The sequence below is a fragment of the Sphaerodactylus townsendi genome, linkage group LG01 (assembly GCF_021028975.2).
Source record: "Sphaerodactylus townsendi isolate TG3544 linkage group LG01, MPM_Stown_v2.3, whole genome shotgun sequence".
Classification (NCBI taxonomy): Eukaryota; Metazoa; Chordata; class Lepidosauria; order Squamata; family Sphaerodactylidae; genus Sphaerodactylus; species Sphaerodactylus townsendi.
The window spans coordinates 103,288,773-103,312,108 of record NC_059425.1 but is presented as its reverse complement, the minus strand read 5'-3'; the positions used below and the strand labels follow the sequence as shown (position 1 = coordinate 103,312,108).

The 23,336-nt window shown below is 40.4% G+C and overlaps 1 protein-coding gene across 7 annotated transcripts in view; it reads left to right on the top strand.

Annotated features, from left to right (window-relative positions):
* UTRN (utrophin) overlaps positions 1 to 23,336 on the top strand; it is a 438,418-nt gene that overhangs the window by 250,616 nt on the left and 164,466 nt on the right. The window contains exons 1-2 of one of the 7 annotated variants that reach the window (XM_048489311.1): positions 21,235 to 21,249; positions 22,060 to 22,141. The exons of 5 other annotated variants lie outside the window; for them this stretch is intronic. In XM_048489311.1, the coding sequence (XP_048345268.1) occupies positions 22,091 to 22,141 (51 nt within the window). In that variant the 5' untranslated portion in view covers positions 21,235 to 21,249; positions 22,060 to 22,090. Of the gene's footprint in view, positions 1 to 21,234; positions 21,250 to 21,425; positions 21,986 to 22,059; positions 22,142 to 23,336 lie in introns of those variants that run through there. One more of the 7 variants, XM_048489301.1, reaches the window with a different exon arrangement.

Here is a 23,336-nt window from a genome sequence, read left to right as displayed (position 1 = left end):
GTACTGTGTCCAGTTCTGGTCGCCGCATCTCAAAAAGGATATTGAGGAGATAGAAAAAGTGCAGAGAAGGGCAACAAGGATGATTGAGGGACTGGAGCACCTTCCCTATGAGGAGAGGCTGCAGCGTTTGGGACTCTTTAGTTTGGAGAGGAGGCGGCTGAGGGGGGATATGATTGAAGTCTACAAAATTATGCATGGGGTAGAAAATGTTGACAGAGAGAAATTTTTCTCTCTTTCTCACAATACTAGAACCAGGGGGCATTCATTGAAAATGCTGGGGGGAAGAATTAGGACTAATAAAAGGAAACACTTCTTCACGCAACGTGTGATTGGTGTTTGGAATATGCTGCCACAGGAGGTGGTGATAGCCACTAACCCGGATAGCTTTAAAAGGGGCTTGGACAGATTTATGGAGGAGAAGTCGATTTATGGCTACCAATCTTGATCCTCCTTGATCTGAGATTGCAAATGCCTTAACAGACCAGGTGATCGGGAGCAACAGCCGCAGAAGGCCATTGCGTTCACATCCTACATGTGAGCTCCCAAAGGCATCTGGTGGGCCACTGCGAGTAGCAGAGAGCTGGACTAGATGGACTTTGGTCTGATCCAGCTGGCTTGTTCTTATGTTCTTATGTAGAGAGAGGTGCCCCCACCACAAAGAAGGTATGGGAAGGTACCTCCTCCCTTCTTAGCAATAACAGGAATCTCACAGTCCGGAGGGACCATCAGGATCATCTAGTCCAAGCTCCTGTCAACATGTATAACATCTCCAACAAACAAATCCAATCTAGGGGTGTACAAAATTGAACTCCTTAAACCAAAAATATAAGTGAAAATCACTGTTTTTGGTCATGAGTTCAGGTTCCTGGAATGACACGGTGGCTCATTCCGCACATGCAGAATACTGCACTTTCAAACTGCTTTCAGTGCTCTTTAAAGCTGTGCGGAATAGAAAAATCAACTTGCAAACAGTTGTGAAAGTGGTTTGAAAGCACATTATTTTGCGTGTGCGGAAGGGGCCTATGAATCTGGGATTCTTATGGAAACATAACTACGCTCCCTGAAAATGTTTGTTGGTTTGAGTTTGGGTGCTTACCAAGCCAGCAGGACATTCACATGCATACATATTTTTCTTTAATTCCACTTGTTTTCCTTGAGTAGTAGCATTCTTATAACTAATTGGGTCTTGGCAACAATGTAGTGTCCCAGCCAAGCATCTTTGCAGACGAGCTGCAGAGAAGGACTGCAGTTTGTAAACGCAGGAAGGAGCTTCTTTTAGGGGGCTGATAAAATGGAGTTAACTTTGTTGCTTGTGACGGAGATTCAGGGGGTTTTGAGAAGAAAGGAGAGACTGCATTCGAAGTGATTTTGGTAGTGTTGTGTGCCATGGCTGCTGCGAAGAAGACCCTTGACTTGGCTGTGCTTTGAAAGCAAATAGTGTTTACAGTGAGTGCATGTAGAAAATATTACTGAAAATCTAAAACACAGAAATACAGTATAGATTTAAACCTGAACCAAGCTGAAGCTATCGCAGTCATTTTTGCCTCCCCAAACCTGGATCTGAAACTGTGACCCCTATATCCACGGCAAATAGATATTCAACTGCTCCTACGATGAAGCAGTGAATAACAATTAAAACAATAGTCAGTAATGATTTATCTCTCCACTGTATTTGGGCACTTTCAACATTTGGATTCTGGCCAGGTTGACTGCAGGAGGGGAAGGACGAAGTTGAGCACTGCTCTCGGACTTCATCTATGGATACAAATCTCCATATCTTACCTTTTGTTTAGTGTTTTGCTTCAGCAATTCACTAGAAGAAAGCATTTGATGAAACCACTTTATTTATACAGGTATTGCAATAAGTGGCATACAGACAAATCAGCTGTGGATGTAGTGGCATGCACAAGAAATAAGTGTTTGTTTTACAAATAATGTCATAAAACTAACATTTGCACTTGCAGGTAGAATGCAAGGTCTACTGTAAATAAAGGAAAACCTCCAATTGAGAACATAGCAACACACTTTCACTCACTAGCCAGAAAACCAGATCAATGACATTCTCTGCCATACAAGTCAGTCACAGTAGCCATGCAATTTGCAAAGCAACAGAAATAGGAGACTTTTGGAGGAGGCACCTTGATAAATGGATGGAATCAAGACAGACCATGACAACCCCACCTTTCTGTTTCTCTGGGTTACTGTACAGAGAAACCTGGAGGGTACAGCTGGGTCAGATGTATACCCCCAGACTCCTCAATCCAGGCTTTTTTTAATGCATGCCAGATCCACCTTCCTCAGTAATCTCCATTGTTTTCTTGCTCACCAGAAACAAGCTAAACCCTTTGCACTTGTTACCCTAATTACATATTATGATTGAGAGGAAGATTTATATCTTGGTTCCCCAAAGTCATAAGAGGTTGTGTGGGTCACTTCAGTTTGACAAATGGACTGATCTTGTTGAGCTAGTATTGAGGCAATATGAATATTGTTATTGGCAAATAATGCGTCAACTAAGATGATAAATGTGGAATAAAATAAAATGAAAAATAAAATAAAAATGTGGAAGATACAATGGAGATAATGATTCCATTATCAAAATAACTGGTGTTTAGTCATGGTTTGGATAATGCACGGTGGACTATTGGTACTTGAAGTAGCAACTGATGTAGCAAGGGGATGCAGGGGCATACAAGAAAGGGAAGTGTTCAACTGTTAATGCTGATATTACTCTCTGAAAAAGTAGACTATGATATTGGAACAAGCAATAAAAATAGATAACCTGGTATAGTGCATTCATTACAGCTGGGAATTGGACTTGTGGAGGCCTTTTTTAAACACTACAATCTGGTCAATTGGTTGTTTGAGGATGAATAAAATGGAAGAAACTGAATACAATCTTCAACATTCCTCCTGATTAATTACTTTTTTAAAAAAGGTTGAGAGTGCAAGCATATAAAAAGTGCAGTGCACATTGAACCACATTATGCATGTGGTTCCCCATCCATCCAGATCCCCTATCTGAATCTGATGCCACCATAAATATACTCCAGTGCCCAACTGATAGGGAATTGAGTCTACCATACTAACTCTCAATACTATTTCACTATAAGTGCTGGGCCTTCCTCCTCATGCTGTAGGAAAGCTCTATAAATTTGAGTGGAGTGGTGGAATCGAACCCAATAGTGCTAATTTCAGTGAGCTTGTGCACAAGTTATATGCCTATGCAAAGCCTGTGCTGAATGTAGGAAATGAAGTGCATTTTGCCAGGTAAGACTGTAGGCATAAAGGTAACAGAAACATTAATCTTGTTTATTTACAACAGAAATGAGTCTAATGCAAAAAATAAATTATTTGGCTTCAAATTGTGACAAATATCTTTTTAAAAACTTTTATTTAAAAAAATGTTCAGACTAAATATAAAAGAGTATGTCCCAGGCACACTTTTAAAATGCATACAATGAAGTCTAATTTGGTCTTTGAATGAAAATCCATTACTTTTCCATTTTTACTCCTGCTATTGCTGAAAAGAAATTCGGAGTATTCACTTCTCTTTGTCTGATGAGATTATCCACTTAATTACTTAATGATGAAATACAAAGCTATAATAAAACCAATCAAAATTAACTTTTGTTATTAGTTTTGCAAGTCCTATTTTCTCCAGCAGAAAAATAGCACATGTGATCAGAAGCAATTTTTTGAAATTAAGTTGAGCTCAACCTAAGCAGAAAAAAAGTTATAAACAAATTTCTAGGCTTTTTAATACCACTATTTGAATTTACTTCTGTAGTGATAGTGGCTGACATTTTATATTCATTAAGGTTCTAATTTTCCAGGACATTAGATGTGGCAATTGCAGGTTTCTGTCTCTATGAAGGAAAAAAAACCAGCACGACGTTTTGTGGAAGCATCTCATCTGACTGTTCTTCCAGTAGATCCCAAAAAGATGATGCTGGGGGTTAAGGAACTGGCAGGGACAAAAAGTAATTCAATACAGGCAGCTGCAGTGAGAAGTATACAATATTATTTCCTTTCTGCATCTTACTTCTCTTATGCCTTCAGAAACACTACTGGTCTTATTGCCTGCTTACCTCTCTGTGTAGCTCTCTTTTTAACTACAATATGTGGGGCCTTCAGCATCACAGTTGTGTGCCTCACAGAAGGCTGCTAGGAAAGGAGAGACCGAAGATCCGCCTCTGCCAGCATCTTCTACTAGTTGTGCACAGTTAGCAACACAGCAGCTATTTTTAACTGGGTTGCATAAGAATTAAATCTTAGCTTGTTTTTGAGTGTACAGTGGTACCTCGGTTTTCATTGATAATTCGTCGGAAAGGAATCGACGGAAATCGAAATCAACAAAAACCGAGGCACCATTTCCCATAGGAATCAATGTAAATCCAATTAATCCATTCGAGGCACTCAAAAAGTGCCTGGAATGGATTGATTGGCTTCCTCAAACCCCAGCTGGGAGGCAGAGGGAGCTCCTTATTTGGGCAGTGACATCAGGGGGTGTCACTGCCCAAGTAAGGAGCTCCCTCTGCCTCCCGGCTGGGCTTCGGTTTCGGTTTTTGTGGACTTTTCGTTGGTTTCGGTTTTTGTGGACTTTTTCTGGGCAATTTTTTTCTGTGTTTGAGGACGAAAACCGAGGCAATCGACAAAAACTAAGACAAATGTTGCCCAGAAAAAGTCGACAAAAACCGAAGTCAACGATAACCAAGGTATCACTGTATCTTAAAACCACTTAACTAGCTATGGAGCAAATGTTGCCTGGCATTTGTAGGTGTGCTATGATGAGATCTTGTAACTGTGATGTGTTTTTTTTAGGAATGATGCTATTCTATTAATTGTCAAACTGTTAAAATGTATTTCCTTCAACAAGATAGTATAAACATTGTGTGTTGTATAGTTAGTAGGGCCTCTGTTAGGGGTGAAGAAAGGGTTGCCATGTCTCCCTCTGCTGCTTGCTAGGCAGGAAAAGTTGTGGGATGGGCAGTGAAGGGGGAAAACAGCCTTGTGTTGATGGCACAACACCATTTCCTAGCCAAAGCCAAAGTAACGTCATAAAGTAGCAGGGTGGGAACCTCTTCTCTAAGGCCGGTTTGAGCCATTTGAGTATCCTGGCTGAAGCCCATAGGTCTCCCTCTATCATCTGGTCAGTTTCTTGTCATCCCACTAAGGAGAAAAGATATTCCATTTCCATTCCATAGCCTTTATTGGCATCACATATTAACAGCACACAGTTCACAGACAATACCGTTGGGTAGTTTAAAATTAAGTTATAAAATCCAAAATACTATATTATTTTTTTAAGGGAATGAACCCATCAAATCTATCCTGGGATCCCTTTAAAATATGGGAACTGTAGTAAAAAGTCCTACAGATTAACACCACGAGGAAGCTCCATTGCTGCTTGCAAGAAACTAGGTACGTCTTCACATATAGTTGGATCAGAAATATTTTATGAATAAAATAGCTTAAAAATATCAGGAAGTCCAACTCCATAGATTAAAATGGGATCTATAAACTTCTCACGGATCACCTCATAAAAGGACAGTAAAAAAAGATGTGCATTACAATTTCAACATACAAGGGGATATCTATGCTGAAGTTTCTCATCATCAACAATGAGATTTTAGTCTGACAAGAATCCTATTTGATCTGTTTGAAAAATGGGTCAGTGTGCAGCCATTTTTCATTACATATAATTAATTTCATAAAGAAAACTATGAAGTGATATGAAATACCACTGTCTGGGAACAGCTCCTGATGCCACCATGGACTTCCATCCAGCCCTGAACTCACCTGGAGCCAGCTGATCAGCAGGTGATCTCCACCACACCACTCATGAGGCCACCCACAAGGGAGGTTGCCTGTGGTCTCCTCCACACTGACAGAGCCAGAAGCAGCAATAGGGGACAACTTGAAGAAGTAGCTTCAGTGGGGTGTGTTGCCCAGGTTGCCAATGATACTGCCAGCCACCTTGCCAGTGACAGAGCCGGGGCAGCGGGAAAAGGTTGGGAAGGCAGGTGTGGTAGGAAAACCCAGGTGGGGGAGCGGTCAGCCAAGCCTGCAAGGGCATTCCAGCCAGTGTGCAAGCCAGCACCGCACCCAGCCACCCACCACCCCCATCATTAGTCCTTAAAAGGGCAGGTGGGTCCAATGTGCTGGGTGGCAGAACATGACAGACACCCCAAGGACCACTAGAAGACTGCCATCAGGCTCTAGCCAGGTGAGGGGAGACAGGCAGGCACCATAAAAGGGAGGAAGAGGTCTAGCTGGGGAGTGGGGGGAGGAGAGGAGAGAGAAAAGAGGGAGAACAAGTGACAGAAAGGTTATCTGGAGACAGTATAGCCAGAACAGAGAGTGAAAAGGAAAGGAGAAGACAGAAGCTGAGGGGGCCAGGCCCAATTCCACCCGAATGTCATCTCAGGGACAGCCTTTTTTTTTTTTAGCAAGCCCTTTAAAGAAGGGGTTCTACATTGGTTTTCAGAGAATGCCAAGGAGAAGGCTGTATAAACACATTTTTACTAGTTTTCTGTTTCTTAGAAGTTGCAACTAAATGAGCATGTTTTCTAGCAGAAACATCAAGCCATATGGTCCAGTATTTATTTGGGAAGATTAATAAAATATTTAAAAATTGGCAGTCAAAACTCTTGAGCTAGATAATTTTTCAGTTTAGCAGAGTGTGATGACTCCATATTGTTGCCATTATGTTACGGGACAATAATTCTACTATCATTCATTGTGTTAATAAATAACCAACGTTTCCGTATGTTAAAAACTTTTTAAAATACAAAGCACAACCTCTATGCTAAGGAACTTTGAGAAGGAAAGATTTTTTTTCTAAATTGTGAAATGTATATCCAGATTGCACGAAGAATGTGCATCTTTTGAGCAGGCAGGCTTTAGGGAAGGCAGATCAATAGCTGAACATACTTTAACACTACAACATCTAACTGAAAAATATGCAACTGGTAAGGTAACATCATTATATATTGCCTTTATTGATCTCCAATCTGCCTTTGATTCAATTTCTAGGGGGAAACTATGGCAGAAAGTAGAAGACATAGGCTCATTCCGCACATGCAGAATAATGCACTTTCAAACTGCTTTCAGTGCTCTTTGAAGCTGTGCAGAATAGCAAAATCCACTTGCAAACAGTTGTGAAAGTGGTTTGAAAATGCATTATTTTGCGTAGGCAGAAGGAGCCTAACATAGATAGAAGACTATACTATCTAATCCGTCTTTTATATGAGCAGTCTGCCTTGAGAGTTAGATGCAACACACAAGGATTTCTTACTGACCAAATATGGACCTATAGAGGAGTCAGACAGGGATGTATATTATCTCCGGCTTTATTTAACTTCTGTATAAATGGTATAATAGTGCATATGAAAACTGTAGACTCACATCCACCTAAACTAAATACACGTCCCCTCTTAATGTTATTATACGCAGATGATTATGTTCTGTTATCAAGAACTCCAGTTGGGATGAGGAGGACATTAACTGCATTCTCAACTTACTGTGAAAAGGAAGATCTGACAATTAACATAAATAAAACAAAAGTGATTGCATGTGGAAAGTGCCCTCCCAAAAGATCTTGGTTGAGAAACGGAAACAGATTAGGACAAGTTGACAAATTTAAGTATCTAGGTGTCATGGTTCAAGCTTCAGAGAGCCATATTATTCACCGTAACATAACTGAATGTGTAGAAAAGGCAATATATGCTGTGTTGCAGTTTTTCCATACTAAAGGGGGTTTCTATGAACTGGCAGCAATAAAGTTATATCAAGCTAAAATATTGACACAATTTCTATACGGTGTCCACTTGGGGATTGCACAATCGAGTATGATGCAGCTGAAAGGCTACAGTCCAAATTCTTAAGAGCAATCCTACAACTCCCTCCAGGAGTCCCAAATACTTTTATTAGGCTTGAAACAGGAGTAATGAACTCGAAGGATAGGATAATAACAATGGTGTATAAATGGATAAAGCTACACACTGATTCAGTCGATCTTTGGCCTTTTCTAGCAAAAGATCCTGATAAACCTGGGTGGGTATATGATACGGAGATTGTCTTAACAAATGTGGCCTTTCATATAACATCCATATGATCACAAACTGGGATCATTTTAAAATTGAACTTATCCAAAGAATTAAAGATGTATCATGACAGTCAGAACTGGCAAGATATTCACATTTTCCTCTCTCCCCTACGCAGAAATATATCACTGCCCCTGCTCCTTACTTAACTTACCTGGATAACAAAGATCTTAGGAGAGCTTTTACTTTTGCAAGAAGTGCACATTTACCTTCTGCTGTTTTAGAAGGGAAATATCAAATGATACCTTATGCTGCAAGGTTATGTTCTTGCTCCCTGAATTCTGTAGAAACTGTAGAACATATGTTATTAAAATGTCCCCTCTATGAGGAGGCAAGGGAAAAATGCCTGTCACATATTGTTCTGATAAAGTTTGTTGTGACAAATTATTACAAGATAAGGAGAATATTACTAAACTGGAAGCAAAATTCTGTTTATTCGATATGAAAAAGAAAAAATGATCTGAATATGGCATCCAGCTTAGCTATTGTGCTGTTTTGTATGCTTACATTGGGTGTGGGTGTGGGTGTGGGTGTGGGTGTGTGGATAGTGCTGGAGTACTGGACAGAGATTTGCATTTCCTGTTTTGTTGTACATATTTTTGCTATATTGGAAAATTGTAATGTATTTGGTCAAATGACTGTAAATAAAGACTACTACTAACTTGCTAACATCATAATGTGAATTGCAAGACTAGTTGATATAGGAGACAGTCTGATACATAGCCAGCTGTTTCATTTACAATGAATCTCTTTATCAGCTGTCAAAGAAGATTGCATCTCCTATTAAATTCTACAGAACTCAGAACAGAAGTGATTAATTTTCATGTGTACAACCCAAACTTGTTTGATGAAAAAATACTTGTATATTGTCTTTTCAGCAAGAGGTTGCTCTTTAAAAAGTACATGAGCCACTTTGTTCACAAAATTTTGTATCCCCACTGGAAAAACAAATGTATGACACAAATGTTAATTTACCACTTGGTTTCCTGATGAATGAGTTGGTTATAAAACTAATAATGACCGTTTTACATTAACATGCAGTAATATGAATATGTAAAACATGAATGTGTACAACCACTTCTGCAAAGATATGGATCTTGCTTTATTTAGAGGATAGGTGGGCATTAGCTTTAATATCTACAGAGTACTTGAGCTGCATCATTCTGAATTAGACCATTGGTCCCTCAGGGTCAGTATTATATGCTCAATCTGGCAGCTGCAGTTTGGGTTCTTAGACAGTTCGTGTCACCTTCAAAAGGTTGCTGCTTTTGTATTTAATTTGTGTGGCACTTGAAGTGTACTAAATTTTCACAGAAAAAATATTTAGTAAGTAATAGTACAAATTAGTCTGGATAAGTTCTGGGAATCAGGACTTAAAAGCAAATGAATGCCACCACAGGTTTATCCTTTCAATTATAGTTCTGCAAGTTCAAAGTCAAAGACTGGTGTCCAAAGAGTTTCCATATGAGCAGATTGCTTGCCCCCCCCTTTTTTTGTTGTTGCAAGTCCTTAGTGCTTACATTAAAGCCCTTTCTGCACGGGGCCAAAAACAGCGGCCCAGGGACAGAAAAACACCAGTCCCTGGGAAAGGGCCTAAATCTTGTTGCAAATGTCCTTTAGGACAGTGTTTTCCAGCCTGGGTGTTTGGACTCAAAAGTGACCTGTGAAGCTTCTAAGTCAGTGGTTCTCAACCTGGGGGTCGGGACCTTTTTGGAGGTTGAATGACCCTTTCACAGGGGTCGCCTAAGACTCTCTGCATCAGTGTTCTCCATCTGTAAAATGGATAAATGTTAGGGTTGGGGGTCGCCACAACATGAGGAACCATATTAAAGGGTCACAGCATTAGGAAGGTTGAGAACCACTGTTCTAAGTGGCTCCCTAATTGTCACCCACCCCTTTCAATTGCTCCCTATAATATTTTGGAAACCAGGATTTCACCTTGGAAACAGTATCTCCCATGCTATACATTAGATAGTATTTTATTCACTGCATATGCAAGTTGATGAAGTAAAACATGGCTTGATGTTTTGTGGTTAAGAGCAGTGGACTGTAATCTCGAGAACCAGGTTTGATTCCCCACTCCAAATAAGCAGTGGACTCTTATCTTGTGAACTGGATTTGTTTGCCCACTCCAACATATGAAGCTTTCTGGGGGCGCTTCCGCATTGTCGTGGTCGACCTGAGATCAACTAGAGTCCGACCGGTCCTCCTCGCGACAGACGAGCGTCAGACCGCGGTTCGACTCGACTCACTTCCCTTCGCCATTGAATTTCTCGACTTACTGGGGAGTTGAGTTTAATTGGCACTCGGTTGCCGGTTTTAAGCCGACGCGACGTTGAATTTATCACTCGACTCTGCCATGTAGCCAATCACAGCTAAGTATTTCCATGCAGAAGGAGACTCGCGGTATGTAGTGCTTTGGGCATGCGAGAACGGGGACTCAGCAACCAATCGAACGCGAAGAGAGGTGGTCCTTCTCTGAGCCGGGCTGCCCGAGTGGACACGAAGTCGCTGCTGAGGAACGGAGGACGAAGTTGAGGTGGTATCGACTCGACATGAGTCGAACCTGAGTCGCCTTGTGTGTCCGGAAGGGGCCTGGGTGAGCTTGGGCTAGTCACGGTTTTTTGAAACTCTTTCAGCCTCACCTATCTCACAAGGTGTCTGTCGTTGGGAGAGGAAGGGGAGGAGTTTGTAAGCTGCTTTGAGGCTCCTTATAGTTCAAAAATTGTGTATAAATCCAAACTCCTCCTCTTCCTCTTCTTCTTCCTCTTCCTCTTCTTCCTCCTCCCTGCAGTGAGCTTCTTAGAATCTTGTTGGGTGGGAGGGGGAATGTAATGAGAGGATGGTCAAAGAGTTTGTTACCTTCATATGCAAAGACTGTGTATGTCAGAATGTCACTTTCTTGGGGTTCATCATAGAGTCAGCTGCCTCATTTGTGCAATATTTGTTGGTTTCTCAGAAACATTTGTTTACCCACTGTAGAAAATGGAATGCTGAACTACCCTGAAGTGCTAAATATAAAGCATCCCCTGAAAGTAAGATGTAGCAAAGTTTTTGTTTGGAAGCATGCCCATCAAACAGAACACCAGAGCATGCAGCTGTGGAGCGGAAAAATAAGACATCCCCTAAGAATAAGACATAGCGCATCTTTGGGAGCAAACATTAATATAAGACACTGTCTTATTTTTGGGGAAACATGGTAGATGGATGCCAACGACATATTTTGCCTAGGCCCCAAAAAGCCATGGGCTAGCCTTTAATGTGTCACCATACCAAGTAAATTTGGACTTGTGGGTCACCATTCTGGAAAGGTTGGGAACTCTGCTTTAGGAAGTGTATTTGGCCAAGATGCTGCAGTAGGAAAAATGAGTCAGGAAAATTAGGGTGTGTGTACTGAATCTATATCTCAGGCAAGGAGAATACGGCAAACCAGTGAACATATAAATGTATAGGCAAGTGTGTAGAGAAGGGTATATGTAAGCCTCAGTGCTAAATATGGAAAATGGAAAACTTTCAAAGAACTGAGTGAAATGACCACAAAAAAGGAAACAATGGCAGACACTTCTGTGTGGGAGAAATGCTTGAGCTGCAGGTGCTCGCTTCTTAAAGTGATAGTGGGTATTCCCATATTTTGAGCAGAGTGTAAGTCTGCAAAGCAATGGATGTATTAGTTCTGAAGAAGTAACAAATTGATAAAGACAAGGGTTGATGTTGCTCTTTTCCATTTGCAGTGCTCATGGCAGTTGTGTCAACCTTCATCCCATACAACATGTGTGCTGCATTCAGGAAAGATCTCATCTCTGTCAGCAACAAAATATAGGGTGGGGAAATATAGTTCTGAGGAAATGCTACACTCTTGTAACACAACTTTATCCTTGAGGGAAAATGTTTGGATTTTGTTTAACAAATTGATTGCAGCTTCACATTTATAGTACTAAAAACTGACCAACTGGAAAGGGCAAACAGTGTCACCTGAAAGGATTTTAATAGGATTTTAGGTGTTAATAAAACAGTGAGTATTCATGTTCTGAGAGGAGCCAAAAACAAAAATGATACAAAGTGAACAAGGCATAGTAAAATGTGACACAAGTGTCAGCATAACTTGGTTATCTCTTTCCCCTATTATGTTCAAAGTGATTGACAATGCAAGGTTCTGCCTGGCAGGTACAGAACATCAAAAGTTGTAAAGCCTGCTTCTTTTTGCCGATCAGCTGTATCATAAATATGAAAATCTCTTCTTTAAATGATAACTTACAATGGACACCTACTGCTAGGTTTAACATGTATTCAGTTCTTTGTCTTGCATACATAACAAACTTGGTTTTCTTCACATCCTCTGAAGATGCCAGCCACAGATACAGGCAAAAGGTCAGGAGAAAATGCTACTGGAACATGGCCATACAGCCCGAAAAACCCTCAACATCCTAACACTTGGTTTATTTGAATAAGTTTTTTTTAACATTGTAGCCACTTGTTATTACTAATTTCTCTAGAAGGGGTTTATACCTCTGAGAGGAGTTGGACTTAAGGCTTTGTAATTAGATTTTAAGAAGAAAAGAGAGCAAAACAACTCACCATTATAGTCACCACCAAACACTGTGATACAAACGGAAAGAGAAGCTAAAATTTACTGTCAGATTTTAAATAAGCGTAAGGAAACAATTAAGAAGAAAAAAAGATGTAGAAAGCTTCTGGATATTTTTTTTCTTTTTAACATGCCTGGAAGAAGAGCTAAATATGCCTAAGTAGCAAAATGAGTTTTAATTGTGGTTCATCATGACAAGAATGAGCTTTAGAACTTCTTAGCTCACATGCCTCCCCCCCCCACACTCCAGCTCAGATTGCCTTGTTTGTTATGTTTATGCATTTCCTACTTTATAGTCATGAATCTTCATTTTCTGCCAGTTGAAGTTTCTAAATTGTCTTCAAGGCATCACTGCATAGATCATATTACAGTAGCATGGGTCAGCATAGCTGAGTCAGCTGTGTCCAGAAAGTGAGGATAATTTATAGGTCAGATGCAGCATTCTTAGCTATAACCACAACCTAATTTTCAGAAAGCGAGGTAGAAATCAAGAGCACCATAATTTCCTTGATTTGATCTACTAGGAACACATATAGAGTTGGGTTTTATGAGCATAGATGACACCCAATCCCAAAACTCCAGATGATCTCATTTAATAGTCTAATGTAACTATTAGATATGTATTAGTACAGGATACCATAACTGACTAAGAGCCCAATCCATAGCGCCAGGTGGCTAGGGACAGCGTCACTGCCAGGCCACCCTCACTGCCTCCATAGGACTTTCTAGTGGCACAAGGAGGCAGAAAAGATTTTTTTAAAGTCACTAGAAAGTGCCGGCTGCAAATCACCACATCCAGCCATTGCGAGCCAGTAAGGGCACGGCTAAGAGGCCCTGCCATTCCTGCCTTTAGACAGCAGAAGGCAGGCGGCTGCCATGCCCCTTGTGGACAAATAGCATCATGATGCTGGCACGGCATCATGATGTTATCAGGAGGGGTGGCCGGGAGCCTTTATAAGGCTTCGCCCAGCCCTTGGCCCTCCTGCTGAGAAGAATGACAGCGAGTTTCCCACCCACCTCTCCTTTTTGGTCAATGTTAATGCATGTGTTTGCTGTCATAGCCAAGCCAGCACCACAATATCATTTGCCCCCCTCCCCCAGGAATGGGCTATAAAACACTTTTGAACAATAGAAATTTGTTATACCGCAGACTTTTTTAGCTGAACCTAAATGTGTTTGTTTCCTAGGAAAAAAACAACATTGAATTTTCTGCTCTGTGAGATGAATGTTGGCTTCTTTTGTTATTATCTTTTGGGAATTATACCATTGTAAATGTGCTTATCTGTCTTCAGGCTTTCTGCGTTGTAAAACGTTTGACTTCAACTTTGAATTAAAAAAGAAGAATTCATTTTTGAGAGAGATGCCTTAAAATGTCAAGCCACATATTAGTATTTCATTAGCCTGTTTTTCCCTGCCTCAAAGATACCAAGATTACACTTCACAGGCAGTCCCTGTGGCCTAGCATATTACTTTCATATGGCCTAAAACTAAGCTGGGTGGCAAGACTCACATGAATAATATTTTCAAATTCAGCAAGATGGTTTCTATAATTTAACTTTAGAGCTGTAGGGTTATGTCAGAGTCAATCAGGCATTTTTCCTTTTGGAGGCAAAAGAATGTGTTCCCCCCCCCCCCCCCAAGTAATTTCAGCTTTCATGATCCTGCTTGGTTGACTTGTGCTCACTTATCCTTAGCTCTCTAAAGCTTCCAGTTTTTGTGGCTGATCTGTACCTTTGTGCTTGATAAAATTAGTTTTCTATGGTTTCAAGTACTGATGTGCCCTGTTATCTATGTGTGCCTCTATTATCTTGCCCATTAGTAAGCAGCAGATGATATAAGCTCTGTATTCTTGTATATACGGATTGGGAACCTGTAAGTAGACATTTGTGGAGTGCATTTTGAGATCTGTGCTGGTAACTGTTTGACACTTTCAATATTTGAATGTTCAGCTATATTCCTTATGGCATCTCTGTGACTGTCCACAACAGAGTATGCATAGCAAATATTACAGGCTCTTTTATACTGGTTCTTTTGATTTTTTTTCCTCCTACAAGAAAAAAAGGGTAAAATTTACTACTTCAGTATTCATAGCGAGCATCAGTGTAGCCGCGTGCAGAACCAGGTTAAATGTCCCAACCCAGGTTCATTATTACAATTTGTGATAGTGAAGCTCCTAACATACTTTTTTCACAGACACATCAAGTGCTAACATCTATATTTACATATTTCTGTACGGTATAAGCAAATGTCTATAATACAGGACATATGGTATAATTTTGTTGGTTATAATAAGATGACCAGATTTTTGCTCCTGTAAAGCGGGGCGGCCATAGGAGCACACTGCCTTTTACGGTGCTCCCCGGTCAGGAAACAAGGAAGCGCCCCAGAAGGCAGTGTGCTCCTGTGGCCGCGCGGGTGTGCGCCCGCCCCGCTTTACAGGAGAGAAAGCTAACTTTATTTGCAGCCGCTTTGGACACACTGCCTTTTCGCACTAGCTCTCCCGGTCAGGGAAACCAGGGAAGCGCCCCAGAAGGCAGTGCGTGGCGGCATGGGATCAGGCGCTCCCCTCCTGCTGCACTGCTGCACTGCAGCTTCTGGGAAGCTTCCCTGTTTCCCTGGCGGGGCGCGCCAGCTGGCAATGTCGCTCTCAGAGCGTAACGTGCTGCCGCACCTTGCCTTCTGGGGCGCTTGCCTAAACAGGGAAGCACCCTGAAAACGAATGCGATAACCGAAGAATACAGGAGGCGCACACGGGACAATTTTAAAGCCCCGCGGGACACACTGCGCAAAAGCGTGATTGTCCCGCCAAAAGCGGGACGGCTGGTCACCTTAGGTTATAATAAACAGGGCTACCCTGATGAAGCAGTGGTTATAGGGTGAGTTATAAACCCAAAGAATATGTTTTAATAATTCTATGTATGCCATGCCAGCATCTTCTACTTTCATTCAAATTGTGTGGGCCTGTTTTTTTCCTCTTTGTAATACGATCCAAACTTGAAGCCACTATTGTTTACAAAAAATTATGTTCTTGTTGTTAATGGGATGCTTAGATCTTCAGTCCAAATAACTGAAAAAATCATTTGTAGTGCAGATTTATCATTCATTTTCAAATTTGCTATATATATTGTGATTTCAGCGTCTTCTAGAATACCTAAATACCAGCAACGTAGACTGCAAAAATCTTTATTTCCCAATACTCTATATCGAATTGATTGACGATTGCATCAGAACGTTCTTGTTATATGTTTCATATAGATCTGTGAATTTTTAAAATACAAAATATTTTTGCGAGTTAGTTATGTTATAGTACTTCTCATGGGAATGACCCAGTGTCATCACTAGAAGACTATTTGAGAGGTCTTTGCATAAATACATAAATTGACATGATGTCATCTTCCTAGAACTGCCGTAGTTGGCATCCTTTTGCGAGACTTTTTGTTGTTGTTGCTAGAAAGCTTTGTCACTGTTTTATATATGTAGGAAAAAAATTCAAATATATATCCAGTAAACTGAACAGGAATGGGAATTCTTGTCAGACTGAAAACGCTGTATCAGCATAATCAGAAATTGCCACACACTTGCTACTTGCTTTGAAAGATGGAAATGGAAAGCTTCTGTAAACATAGGGTAAGTCCTGTATATTTAAGATTGCATTGTAGTTTGTAAGGAAATCTAGGAACTATTGAGTTCTTTTGTTTATAGAAAAAATTATGTTATACACAAAGACAAGCACCTACTAAGGTATAAAAAGCAGTTTAAAAAGCTATCCTGTGCACAACTGATCTAGGTCTCTCTATACATATTACTAACCAGTGGTCTAGGACCCCCAACTTTGTTGAGCTGTAGAACGCTTAGAAAGGTAGCAGAAACCATCACAAGGTGGTTGCTACTGGGCTGGAGCAAATAATAGTAATGTGAGGTTCTATGTATAAAACTATGATCAACAGCTACAGTTCTTCAAGATATCAAGACAGCATTCTTGCTTATCTTCTTTTAATGGGAGTGCAGGCATGGAAGGGTTAAAACTGCTTGTAAAGCATATATTCTGCTATTTGAACAACAAGCTGTTCTTGTGTATGTCACAGAGACAACTCTTAAACCTTACTTTATAGTTCTTAATATGGGTGAGCATAGAATGTAGCATCAAATCACTGTGTTAGTCTTTGACAATATGTCTGAATTATGTTGCACAATACTGGCATGAACTTGACCTCAAGAAGTGAACAGATGCAGGTCAAAATAAGAGATAGTTGTTGATTGACAAAGTATGTATAGCAATAGCGGCATCAGTGTTGCTTCTGAATATTTTTTAAAAAATGTAAATTCCCATTTAAAAATATTAAGGATAAAAACACGCTTCTAACTGTTTTTTAGCATGTGTGTTTCGTTGGTTAATGTTGAGGTAGAGTGCCATTTGCAGGAAGGCTTCAGCACCTAGCAAGGGTCGATAGCTTCCTCCTCTACCAGTTATCCATTCTCCCCAAAACCGCACAAATGTACATACTAGAGATTACATACCATACACATATGCCACTCAGATGACAGATAGAGGGAACAGTTCTGAATTCAAATGTCTGCTTGGGGTAGGAAATGACAAAATAATTTTGAGTTAGTGACTATTCGTCAGCCTGAACTTTCTGATTAAATAAATACAATATATTTAATAAATACCATTCCCAGAATTATTTAGACAACTATATTTGTTTCAAATTGTTCTAGACGTATAGTGGATACATGTAGAAAGCATGAGAATTAGAAAAGCAGGATATTCATAATTCTGAGAGCCCACCTACTGTGCCAGAGTTCATTAGCACTGTGTTCCTCTCTGATGGAAGACCGGAGCAGCCTTGAATTCAGATTTCTAATTAAGACCTGAAGCTTGTAAAATGAAATAATGCCTGCTGTTTTTACTTTGCCTAACCTTTTTCATAAAATTGGTAAAGAGAGAGAAAGGAATGAAACTTAGCCGAAATTGCTTCCACCACCATTCTAGGGATTATTCATCTTGGAATCTTAAGGAAATGCCCACTGTCTCCTTTCAGAGTGCTCCAGGTGACCGTAAGCTGAGCAGTTGCTCCAAAACATCTTTTCACCTATCCTCATGAACTGTGTTACTTCAGCTCTTGTTGTGCAGCTTCCCAGCCTGATTGAAGGCCAGAAGGCAAATCAGCCCACTAAAAGGCCTGCTGGCAAATGGCCTTACTTATGGCTGGCATTAGGAAAGTCATTAGAGACTTCCATGGTATTCACTGTGTTAGGGATTCCTTCTCTTGGAAGATGAGTTAAACTCCTCTTGGTCCTCTAGGAGGTAGATACTCTTTAAATACAAAAGATGGAATATCTCACATTTCCTCTCTAGAGTTAGTGTGTCATCTACCTCTGTTGTGAATGGTTGAATATTCCAGGCCTGACCTGCTCCACAGTTCAGCCAGTCTTTAAAAAAAGGATTGTGATGATGAGTTCAAGTGTGTGTTTGATGCGTAAGCATCAAAAACTACTCTGAGCCAGCTTTGTTTTTGTGCTTCATCTATTTCCCCCAAGCACAGAAGACACAAGAAAGATCAGTCTGCTTCACAGCCTTTGTGCAGAGATGTCATACCCTTTTGTCTACCATGCTCTCACATTTGATTTTTGTTGGCAGCAGGAGCTGCCAGACTTTTGTTGGTGAAGTACATAAATGGATATCCCACTGATAATGCATCGATTTTGTGTTGTGTCATTTGGAGAAACTATCTTTTGGTTGTGAGTAGGTCAGCAACAGTGATTAAGTTCATTAGTTTACTTATCCACAGAATGCAAAACAGAGGAGGAAGAAAAATTGCTGTGCTGGATAAAATCAATAGTCCATATAGTTATTAGAGAGCAGCAGTGGCATAGTGGTTAAGAGCAGGTGCATTCTAATCTGGAGGAACCGGGTTTGATTCTCCGCTCTGCCGCTTGAGCTGTGCAGGCTTATCTGGGGAATTCAGATTATCCTGTGCACTCCCACACACGCCTGCTGGGTCACCTTGGGCTAGTCACAGCTTTTCGGAGCTCTCTCAGCCCCTCCCACCTCACAGGGTGTTTGTTGTGAGAGGGGAAGGGCGAGGAGATTGTAAGCCCCTTTGAGTCTCCTACAGGAGAGAAAGGGGATATAAATCCAAATTCTTCTTCTTCTTCTTCTTCTTCTTCTTCTTCTTCTTCTTCTTCTTCTTCTTCTTCTTCTTCTTCTTCTTCTTCTTCTTCTTCTTCTTCTTCTTCTTCTTCTTCTTCTTCTTCTTCTTCTTCTTCTTCTTCTTCTTCTTCTTCTTCTGTATTCTGACAGTGACTATCCAGTTACCCAAAGAAGTCCATAAGCATGACATGGTATATCTGTCTCTGCCCTGAACTGTGTGTGGTTTGAAGATTATACTTAAGCATATTAGAATAAGTCTGCTGGATCAGGCAGTTAGGCAAATACTTCTGGAAGCTTATAGGAAGGACACCATGGTATTTCCAGTTGTTGTGTCGTTCCTCTTCCCCGCTCCTGTTTTTTCCCCCTGATGAACAGGCAGTTCTGGGTATTGTTGAGTGTGTTAGACTAGAATCTGGGAGACCTGAATTAAAATATCCTTGCTTGATCATGAATTTCACTGAATGAATAGATTTTACTGAAGAAGATGCTCGCTGATCATCCTCAGTCCAGCTTACTTTACCGAGTGAAAGATAAGTGGAGAGGAGGAGAGAAAAATCTATGCAGTGCCTTTTGGTGTAAAGGAGATAAAAATATAATAAATAGATGTAATAAATTGGATATGCAGATGTGATATTGTGTAACGGCCCTTAAATCAATCTTCCCCATATTAACCTACCATGTATTATAGGGGTACACATGAGCACCGCAGTTTAATGTAATCATTTATACAGGCTATGAAAGTTTCATGAATCAGTACTCCCAGTATGTTGTTTCCCCTTAATTCCCCGAGTAGAGATTCCAGTGAAATCTGTTAATAAAATGTGGGATAAAGACTTAGAATGTGCAGGTATCTGAAAAGGAACATTTGGGGGAGCATTTGGCTGCCCCTTCTCCCTGCATTGCCATGCACCAGCCTCCACTTAATCACCTCCTTGCATGGCCCCAATTGCCAGCAGACACACGGGGTCTCCTCCAGTTCCTTGTCCTCATTCTTCTCCTGCGATGCCCTGGGTGGGTGCCACTGAAGCCACCTTGTCCACTAGCATTGACATGCTGGCTTGCCCACCCACCAGATCCCCATAGCCTCACCACCAATGATGCCCTCCACAGACCAGCAGTCCCCAGGGTGTCTAGCTGCATGTTCCAGGGCCAGCGGTGGGGCAGATAGGACTGGCAAGTCTCTCCCTGCTGGGCCTGCTGCCTCACACTGGCTTGTCCTCTCCCTCCCTCTTCCCAATGCTCAGTCCCTGGCTGTGCTGCTGCAAAATGGTGCCCCTGTGGGGGCAGGGGAATTTGGGGGGCTTGACACAGCACCTGGGCAAGCCGTAGGTGCCATTTTTCAGCAGCTAGAATGAAAAGTCGTATAGTACAATACTTTTGTCTTTTGTTTTTTTCCAAGTATTATTTCTCTGGCAAAAATCAATTCAGAGACTTTTTGTTAGTGGTACCCAAAATAGAAATTAGAATCGCAGAGCTGATCCGTCATACAGATTATCTAGTCTAGTTCTCTGCTCAATGCAGGATTCACCTAAAGCATCCTGACAAGTTTTTGTCCATCCACTGCTTGAAGACTGTGAGTGTGGGGAAACTTACCTTTTCTTTAGGCAATCAATGTTTCTGATGAACTACCATTTGGGATTTTTCCCCCCTAATGTCCTACCTTTCTGCCTTCAATTTATACCCAGGGTAATTGTCAGGGTAGGAGGAAACAAATCAATTGGTGGGTTTAGATTGAATTGATAAGAGTAGCCCCAAAAATTCTGAAGATTTTTGGCTGATCAGTGTTTAGAAATTGCTGCTACTAGAGATTACTGTATGCTTAGTGTAAAGGAAACATTTAAAATAGTCAAAATATGCACACTTGCTCTTTTGTTCAAGTGGAAATATTTTTCCCCTAAAACGGAAGTTATTTCCTAGTAGCCAAACTCCAGGTGTCAGGTTTCCTGCTGAAATGAGAGCAAAAGTCCTCATATGAAAACTCTCTGCATGTGTTGAGTCTGAGGTAATGGGAGCAAAGTAACAGCCAGCTTTGTTTCAGCCATCATTAATTAAAACATTTTAAGTAGTGGTCTTTGGGGCAGTTTTCATTTCGGTTGTTTGTTTTAACAGGCTTATTCAGTCAGACTGAACATTTGGGTTTGTTTTGGAAGAAGAGAATGAGAGAAGTTGTAAAATAGCAGGAGTTGGTTGTCCAGGATTTTCCATTGCACTGTAGGTACTGAAGTTTTTGCAGCAAGGGAGGGGGTCCTCCAGGAAGTGGGAGTGTGCTTAACTTCAGAGGAAAGCTAGGGGTGGTGGAAGGGAGGACTCTGATTAAAATAATATACAAATCCTAGGGATGGATTGCTACATTGTTGTCAGAGCTCCTGGGGGATCTTAAGAACAAGATCCCCCCTGCAAAGGTTAGAGAGGCTATATTGTAAGCTTTTGTGGGGAGTTTTGCCGAAACAAAACAATTAACTTTTTTTGTTGTTGTTCCAGTGGAAAGCCATACAGCATCCCCTAGGCTAGTCAGGCAGACGGAAATGGGATGAAACTGGCTTGGTTATTACCATAGCAACACTAGTCTGCTTTTGACTGGGAAAGAGTGAGCATATGAAAGAGCAAGAAGACGTAGCCTCTTGCCCAACCTTTCATGATGGCTTGTTTTGACCACTTTTTCCCTTCGGATGAACAATTCATTCTGCTTTAACTTTTGTCATGTTGGCTGCTGCTGGACAAACTTATATTTTTTTAAGTGAAACTTGCTTGGAAATTTAGAAACCCTGGCAATCCCCCCCCCCCCCCGCCTTTCTTCTACATACCATGAGGATATAGTGTCATTTGCAGAGTGTAATTGAGACCAAACGTTGAGTTTGAGGCCCAGGAGAAAAAGTATTTTGGGCCTGCAGGTCATTAGTGAGGTGAACAAAAGGGAATCCTGGGCAGTCTAGTGAGACAGTTAAAGGAGAAAAACATGCCAGCTTTGTGGAATCTTGTTAACAGAACAAGTAAGATTAAGTTTGCTCACTCTGAACTACTCTTCCCAACAACAGCTGGGCATATTGGGGCAACAAAATGTTGCGGCCTAAGCTACCTTTGAAGGAATGCAGAGCAAGAAAGATGCATGATCGGGATTTTCCAAAGAACTTTCAAGAGGTATAGTTGGAAATATATGTATGTGTGTACAGTTTTTTAAGGCAACAGACTGTCGATTTGAAAACCTTTATTAGGAAGATGTAGGTGCCAATGAGACAGTGAAGAATGATTGGCCTGAACTTCAGCTTACGGGAAGTGCTGACTACATTTGAAAAGGTATGAAGAAGGAAAGTTTTAAGTACCTGTTTTTCTTTTTCTTTTTTTAAAGCTCCATTACCTGGGGTTATCCCCACTATCCCATAGATGAATAGGTTTTTAGTGTGTTGTTCAATTCAATTTTTTGTTCTGCATGTAAGGATAGTGTAGCTTTTCTTTCATCATGCTTCTCTTTTTGCCTGTAAGTAGCAGAGGTATTCAGTAGTGCCTAGTTTTAAAAATTAGGGATCTTTCTTTAGGAGTAAGATCTCATGCTGGCCATTACTGAAAACAATAATCTGTTGCTGAATTTTCTGAAAGCTATTGTTTTCAAAGTAACAGACTCTTAAGAAGGTTTGCAGGTAGTATAGTTCCTTAATCAATTAGGAAAATTTGTTCCCCTCCACCACTACCTTTTCTTCTTCCTCTTTCAGACTTCTCAAATATTTTCTTATTAATCAAGAGCAATTTTAGAAAGTCTTGGTACTATTTTTTACATATGTTAACTTTGCGTTCATTAGAATGAATTTTTTTGCTCCAAGTAACAGAATTTGTTTGCTATATGTACTTTGTGTTGTTGAAGCAGCAGATTCTGTATTTTGGCTTACTTTCTTAATTTTTATTTTGTCTCTGAGAAATGCTTAGCACAGATTAAATCTATACAACAAAAGGGCAGAATAAAGTTTTTATCTTGCATCTTCCAGTGTTTTGAACTAATACAACAGTAATCCAAAATGTGTTAGAATTATGTGCTTAATTTGTGCATATGCAGTTCGTAACATAGTTCTATAATTTGAAGATTCTATGTATATTTTTTTTAAATCTGCTAAACATTTTACTTGAAAATCTGTAAAGATTGCATTCTTGCAGTCATTGTTGCAAAACTATTCTGCAAAAGTGGATATGTTTTGTTTTATAAATGGGAAATTTGCAGTGTGTATTCGTACGTTTACAAGAGAAATGTTGATCAGTTAAGCCAAGTTATGTATAGCATGATCTTATTTTGCTGTGAAAGAAATCAACAACCACACATGGTACTCATGCAATTTTGTCTTCTTGAGAGTTGCACTCTATACATACATCAAACATACATCAAACAAAAATGGTATCTCAAAAGAACTGTTCTAAATTGAAAGAAAGAAAATATTGTAGAAGCATCTAGTAACAAAATATGTGACAGCCATTTGTTTGTTTATTCTTTAGCATAATAAATAAT